Source organism: Branchiostoma floridae, chromosome 6, assembly GCF_000003815.2.
Source record: "Branchiostoma floridae strain S238N-H82 chromosome 6, Bfl_VNyyK, whole genome shotgun sequence".
NCBI lineage: Eukaryota > Metazoa > Chordata > Leptocardii > Amphioxiformes > Branchiostomatidae > Branchiostoma > Branchiostoma floridae.
The window spans coordinates 15,272,875-15,280,903 of NC_049984.1; the positions used below are offsets into that span (position 1 = coordinate 15,272,875).

General features: G+C 42.5%; 1 protein-coding gene across 1 annotated transcript; it reads right to left on the bottom strand.

Annotated features, from left to right (window-relative positions):
- Window positions 1-6,522: 6,522 nt before the first annotated feature.
- Window positions 6,523-7,539, bottom strand: LOC118418128 (somatostatin receptor type 5-like). Its single transcript, XM_035823960.1, has one exon. The coding sequence runs from the start codon at window positions 7,537-7,539 to the stop codon at window positions 6,523-6,525; it is 1,017 nt and encodes a 338-aa protein (XP_035679853.1).
- Window positions 7,540-8,029: the final 490 nt, after the last annotated feature.

The window sequence follows — 8,029 nt, forward strand, 5'->3', positions numbered from 1 at the left end:
ATAAGAAACTCCGAGGGGTATTCGCCGGTATATGGCAGTCCACTGGGGAACATTTGTGGTTTAAGAGCCCGGCCCTACATACCTGATGGTCACCGGTGCTATTGGGACCTAAACCTAAGCCTATGTGAAGGAAAACAAGTCCCAGATGGGGCATAGGGTAAAGTAGAGGACGCTTCGCAGTCTGGTTCGAGCGGGAGCTCAACATAGGTAAAGGTACCTGTCTCAATCTAATTTTAGAGGGTCATTATTACAATAACTTTATTGCACAACAATTGTACGAGGTACAAAGTATGGCATCTACAACTACAGTTCTATAGATTATCTAACTAATACATGAGTTGTAGTATGGGATAAGTTTCTTACAATAATTGGAGGCTTTGATATCATTTGAGGAATTTCTAATGTCTAAACCTTCTTTGATATGTTTTCCTATATCTGCAATGCAGGGATTGTCACATGTCATGATGTATTTGAATTTGCACTTCAGGTCCATTGAGATAAATCCTTGTGCATAAGATGACAGCCTTGTGTACAGAGAATTTCGTATATCAGAATATTTGGGACATACAATCATAAAGTGATATTCGTCTTCAATTTACTCTGGACAGAATGGACAAACCCTCTGGTCGACAGGGATTTTTTTGGAATCTCCCGGTTTCTATATTTATTAGCGTGCATGGTGATCTGGGAACGGAAATGTTCTGATTTGTTTTGATAGCTGTGATGATGAACTTTGTAGCATTCATGCCTTAAGAGAAATCAAGATGTGCCGCACGTACACAGATGTTATCCCTCCCCATGGTGTATGTCTGTAAATGAAAGAGCTGCGTATTACATGTATGAACGGACTCCGTACTCACATACGTCTACGGCACATCATAAATATTTCATTTGGGGCCGTACTTATGTCGTAATAAGTAAATAAATTACACCGTTCCCCATGGTATAATGATGGATAGATAGATAGACAGACATACAGATGTATGGATAGATAGATAGATGGATAGATATGCACAGATGGGTGGATGGATAGATAAATAGATGGATAGACCGATAAATAGATACAATGTACTTTCTATTCACTTGATATTCCTTAGATGGTCCAATTGAAGCACGTTATATCTTGCAGTTGACAATAAATGTCCCTAAGGTTTACAGTTTTTGGTGATTTTAGGACTGACATGTGTTGTAAGTAGTAGATAAATTATTTTACTTACCTATTCTTTACAGAAAGTATCACTCTATCAGTAAGGTAGTAAGCAATAAATGTCCCTAAGGTTTAGAGTTTTCGGTGATTTTTAGGACCTCACATGTGTTGTACGTAGTAGATAAATAGTTTTACTCGCCTATTCTTTACACAAAGCACCTCTCTATCAGTAAGGCCGTAAGCAATAAATTTCCTTAAGGTTAAGTGTTTTGGTGATTTTAGGACCTTACATGTGCATGTGTTGTAAGTAGTAGCTTATTACTCGCCTATTCAAAGCACCTCTCAATCAGTAAGGTCGTAAGCAATAAATGTCCCTAAGTTTTAGAATTTGGGGTGATTTTCGGACCTTACATGTGTTGTAAGGAGTAGATAAATGATTTTACTCACCTATTCTTTAAACAGAGAACCTCTCTATCAGTAAGGTAGTAAGCAATAAATGCCTCTAACTGCTTTTAGTGATCTTTCAATGCGCTATGTTCAGTCGTTAAAGTGCAAAGTTAGTGCACTCAGATAACTACATCAATCTCAGCGATCTATCTGCAAAAACCTCATCAGTCTGGGTCGTCTGTTAACTACGTTTGGTTGATCATAGATTACGATTTGTGGAACGTGTGGCGCAATCGGCAAGGTGTTCGACCCAGACCCCAGAGGTAACGGGTTCGAAACCGCTGATGTGTCAACGATCATATGTCCTTGGGAAATGCACTTTACACGACTTTCCCCACTTAACTAAGGAGAAAATGAGGAAGCTTCGGTTAGGGGCCGTTCCTTGGATAGGACATTAAATGGAGGTCCCGTGTTTGAGGATAGAGAGCCACACCCCAAGCACGTTAAAGAACCCCCACACGTGCGATGGTGCGGTGTGCGATGATGTCTTTCAGTCTATAATTAGTGATTCTCTACAAATTACCTGGAAGAATAGTGACATACCAGTCACTAATGGAGATCTATATCAAACCAAACTAACCAACCAATCAACTAAGTGACTGTGTTATCGAAGGTCCTGTCGATTTCACGTGAACTGTTGATTGGTTGAGCTTAGATTACGAAACCAAAATCGAGTGAGACTGGTACCAATGATAACGCATGCCTTGACGAGGACGGCATTGAGGAACGTAACGATTTAAGATTACTGCAGGAACTAGGCTCAATACTGCTCGGCCAACCGGTACTACCTATTTTACCAAGAATATTGCGTTTGGCAGGGCACGTGGTGCGCCACGAGGAAATGTCAGGAGAGGTCTTGCTTTGGGAACCAATAAAGCCGCGCAGGCGTGACCGCCCTTTTGTCACACTCAGGAAGCTACTGCTGGAGGATACATGTTTGCAGGCCAACGAGCTCCGTGCAATCATGCTGGACAGGAACATGTGGACACGCTGGTGTCACCTCTCCGAGGAAGAACTGAACTGAACTGAACTGATTGCGCATGAAACTTGTGGCTTTGCCGCAAAGTGAGAGCTTCAGCATTCGATGATACATGTCTTTTGTGTTGGACAGGTATGCCAGAGACATCGCACTTGCCGCACCATACGATATTCCCGGCATAAGAATCTGGAACATATGCTGAAAATCGCGAATCAGTGCCCCCCTCCCCCCCCAAAAAAGAAATAACCACTGCCGTTCGTAAAAGGATGCAGGCTTCGAATGATGCAATGATCGACTTCTGAATGACCAAACATTCGCAGATCCCTCAGCAAAATTATTTGATAAAGAACTATTATTTTACTTATTATGCCCTCTACTGTCTTTTAAATCTTGAAGCTTATTCCAACTGGTTCACACAAATCCACCTTTGGTCGTTGTACGATCGCTCTATGATGGCAGAGTCATCCTATATAGATTAAAATGTAAAATACTGCTTGACTTTTGGAAAGGAGTATGGAAGTAAAAAAAAAACGTATTGCCTTAGCCACTACTGTTGTAACATCTGTACATGCCCAGCTGTGTGGCCCAATGGCTAAGGAAACGTAGATGTTTTTATGTCACAAAATGTGTTTATGATACATCAGATTGCTTTTGTCCTTTTAAATGTTATTCAATGTTGCCTTCCACCCAGGTAGAATTTTTCTTGGTTTAACGATCGAGTGTTTCGGCCTGATACCAACGATTCTTAACTTTGTTCGTAGTGATTTCCTAATCTTCAGTTGGTTGATAGCCAACTTGAACATTCGTGGCAACCGCTCACCATGATTTTATGGACTGGTAATGCACGGTGAGGGTAAATTCATCTAATCCTCTAATAGATTGGAAACTTGATTCAAGTGATAAACTTATTTCAGAGAAGATAATGGGGTATCATCAGACATACCTCTGGCATACACATTCTGTACAAGTGGATTAAGATTTATGCTTAAGTTCAGCTGTCAAATTTTCTTTCTAATTAAGTCTGGCGAAGACCTAATTTGCAGAATAGATAAGGAAATACTTTAAATCCGTAGTGGAGAATGATGTGAAATTTCATCCTTGTGACATTTGGAAGAAAAGTAAATTTGAATATTACGACATATAAATGACATGCAAATCAGGGCATCATTTACATGATTTATGAGCAAACGCTGTAGTAGCCTCCTTTGTTGAGATGAGACTTTCATGCTTTGAACAACTTGTTTTGGTCTGGGTCTGTGTCTGTGTCTCCAAAATCATAAATCAAGGTTTTATGGATTAGTATCACATTTGGCATGTCCTTAGTTAAAGATGGTATCAAACACATTAGGCACACCGCAAACACCATTATTACTTCTAAACGTCCTTGTGTAAGTATAGATTTAAAAGTATGTCAATGATCAGTAACAAGAACATGCTTTTAGACTTTCAATTCATGAATACATCATGCAACCGTTCTTCGGTGCTCAGCAATACGGACACAAACTCCAACCCGGGTTGTGACTATGATGTTATACCAGTAGGCTGATTTCGATTCCCGAGGACGACTTTTTATGGCTTCCAAAATGGCTTCGCGCTGTTATTGTCTTGGGACACTCAGCAAAGGCAACATTCTGGTTGGTAAAAGCGTGAAAGATCAATTGAGACGGAATGGACGATAAAAACCATCGGGGATAGGGAGCTCGCGTCCCGCTGGAATTTTTGGTCGGTTCCGCGGCTTTAGTTCCCCGATGTGCAGGTGGACGCGGGTGAATGCATAAAAGTACTCCCGTGCTTTGTTCTGGTCTAGAACACAAATCTAGCTAAAAGCACCGGCAGGACCGACGGTTGGAACACAAGCGTTGCGGAGAGTGGTCTGTAGCATCCCGACTTGAATATCAATCACAAGGCGGTGACTTCTGTTTTAGAGAACAAGGACTTTCAGAAGCGATCCGCCGTCCCCGAAGAGAAGGGAATGTCTCTTTACCTGGTGTACGGATGATTGGTCAAGCTCTGTTCGGGATAGATGAAGCTCACGCCAGGGTAAATCATTCGCACCCTGTAGAAGTTTAATTAGCCATACCGCGGGAAACTTCTACCGCGTAAAAACCTTACCGGGAGCGAAAGATTACCTCGGCGGCAAAAAGCTTCACCTGCCCCGAAGACAGTCTGGCCAATCCACGGTAGATTGTATACCAGATTATTAATTCGTGTCCTAGATATAGGGTCAAGGACGCAGTCTTTGCCCTCCTGCTTGCTTGCTTATGTCGGATCCTATCACGGAGTGATCATTAAACATTGTACAGTATACCCAGGGGCTACAGTAATACTGTAATTTAATTTCTATCCTTTCAGAAAAGGGTAAAAAGGTTCTAATCGTATAATGAGGCAATCAATGTACAAACTAGGACAGCAATACACAGGAGACAGTTTCCTTAAGTAATGACATTTCTATTCATCACAGATCGTCACTAAGTCGGCTTCAAACTTTATGTCTGACGCTGTTAGATGACCCAAAGTTGGACTGAATACAAAACTATATTAAATAGGAGATCACCTACGCCCTGCATGGACTAGACGTAATTTGTGATATAATAAGTTTGTTGATGAATTTATTGCAAATTCTTGCCCGAGGGCTAATTGTAAGTAGCATGAAGGAGTCGGAAAGATAGTGAGAAAAATAGCATGTGTCTACGTAGCTATAGATCGAAAAAAGCTGACTGTAAATTCTAGCCTATTAGGTTTGGCTTCTTTTTCTGAGACAGTGGACGACAAAGTTGCGTAGGTGAAGGTTAGACATCCAGGTAATAAGATATGCGTACATCAAATAGCAATTACTCAAGCAACTGGATATTATGATTTTTGAAATGGTCAGACGTTTCAGATAACAGCCGTTTCCTTTCGTCATATGCAGTGACACTGTCCAAAATCATATCCAGTTGCTTGAGTAATTGCTAATTGGCGTAATGGAAGGTGAAGGATCACACATTTCCCGTGATGTGTGGATTTTGTGATGTTGAGTAAGGAGAAGCTTAAAATTTGGGTAGTTATGTTAACGTTAAGATGAGCACTTCAGTAGACAAAGAGTACACTACCTACCAGGGGAGACTACATAATGATTTTCTTTTTGTCTGTAAACGAGAAGAAATTAGATTGGAATTCAATGGTCCCTTTAAATCTATAAAGAGCTCGTATCTTTTATGACCGCAGAAGGGGCAGTTTGAAATAAAATGTTTCGTCTTTCGACATATTTGATATGATAAAATAACATACAGGAAGAACTTTCTCTTTGTAATAATGACTGATACTTCTATCCTTTAGATAATCCTACCTAGAGGAGCTCCGGGTTGCGCAAATAAACGTGCTCGTCAGACTATCAGAATCAGTTGCCACCGACTGCGAATTGAATCAGGAAGGCACAACCGCACTCCTCTAGAACAAAGAGTCTGCCAATTTTGTACCTCAAACATGGTAGAAGATGAAGTGCACTTCACTGTTGATTGCGTTATGTATGCGAATGATAGAAATACTGTATTTAGTTATATAGAAAGTAGATTCCCTCATTTTAGACACATGAGTAGCACTGAAAAGTTTATATTTCTCATGCGTTTTGACAAACCGACAATAGCGAAACCCATACAGTCCTACATTTTTACTATTACCAAGAAGCGAGAAGAAGCCGAACTTTTGTATTAGACTAGATTTGTGACACTTTTATATGTATATATCCTGACTTGTTGTGACCTGTACTTAGCTCGGTTGGGCAAAATTGTACAATAAAGGTCTTCATTCATTCACCAATAATACAGGAGCGAACCAGGGCTACAATGGAGTGGATACCAGGCTAATATGTAGCCATTACAACAACAAAAAAAGACATTTTTTTTCAACATCACTCCAAGATATTTTGCTCAGTAATATTGTCGTTCAATGATACTTTAAATGACAAAGTTTACCTGCTACTTAGGGCGAGGATGTCATCGGTCTGGTTGCAGCAAAAGAGTTGCTTGAAGCTCTGACGAAAGTTTTTGCCCAGAAAACTGTAGAGCATCGGATTCACGCAGCTATTGGCAAAGGCAAGCACATTGAAACTTAGGGCCACGTTCTGGACAATGTTTGCGGTCTTGGGGTCGGAGAACATGACTTTAGGATCGATGAGAAGCCGTGAGATGGCGAAGAGGTGGTAGGGAAGCCAGCAGACGACGAAGACGATGACTACCACGAGGACTAGGACGGTGAGTCGGCGGCGGGAGGCTTGGGAAGACGCGCTACAGCGGAGCTGGAGGGACGGCTGGTCGCTACGGCGGAGACACACGAGTATCGCCCAGTAGCAAACGATAATGACCGTCACCGGAATCGCAAACCCTATGACGAAGGAAAACACCGTGGCCAGTTGTTCCACATATTGGTTCGGCCAGTCTAGGATGCACTGAAGCTTCTGCTGCTGCTCTTCTAGGGTGTTGGCGAAGATGATGTACGGTAAGTCCATGAGCAGGCCCCCGGTCCAAACGGCCAGGCAGGCCCACTTGCAGCGCCGAATCGTCCGGTACTTTCTGGACTTTAACGGGTGGACCATGGCGTGGTAGCGGTCGATACTGAGCGTCATTAGGAAGAGAAAAGACGCGAAGCCATTCAGGTTGGAGGCCCCCACCACGACCTTGCACATGACGCCACCAAAGGGCCAGTAACCCAAAAACACGTTTGTGGTCAGAAATGGCAGAATGCAGAGTAGGCAGAGGTCGGCAATGGCTAGATTCAGAATGTACATATTAGCCACGCTTCGCATTTTGTGGTATTTCAGTATGACGGTAATGACCACAAAATTACCGAAGAGGCCCACAACAAAAATCACAGAATAGAATACCGGTAGAACGACGTCAGTCACCGGGCCGGGAAGGTGACCAAGGCCGGTTACGTTCTTTTCCGGATCGGCAAAGTCGTCGTCGATGTCCGTACTGTTTTCATCCATGTTGCCGAACCTGGTATGGTTTTCAGGAACGCCAAAGATTTTTCCTACGTATCTCATCATCGCAAATTTCTCAATTTGTAACGGCATCAGCTACTAAAGCCTCCCCGCCATCCTCGGATAACGGTGCGGTACGGAATGGTGCGTACACTCCGAACTCATCTACCCAAGCCTGTGGTTGCCACGCCTGCCAACTCCTGTACTTATAACACAGCGTCAGTAGTCCGGACTCCGACGCAGGTACCACGTCATCACTTCCATCTACTAGTCGATGCAAAATTCCTCCTCCTAAGCCGAAGTTGATTGCACTGTCAGCGCCACCGGTGGTGAATTTGTACCTGCCTAACGTACCGTTTTATAAGGCGTTTTTTAGGACACCTGGAGCGATGATAATCCTTCTTAAGGACGAGAACTTTCTATTAGAAGGAAAGGAATGATCTGGATGATAAATGTTTTCAAGGCCGACCGCCGGGCGCATCCGCTATTATCATGT

Coding starts and splice junctions, on each gene's coding strand:
- LOC118418128 (XM_035823960.1), bottom strand. CDS start 7,539: ATGGATGAAAACAGTACGGACATCGACGACGACTTTGCCGATCCGGAA.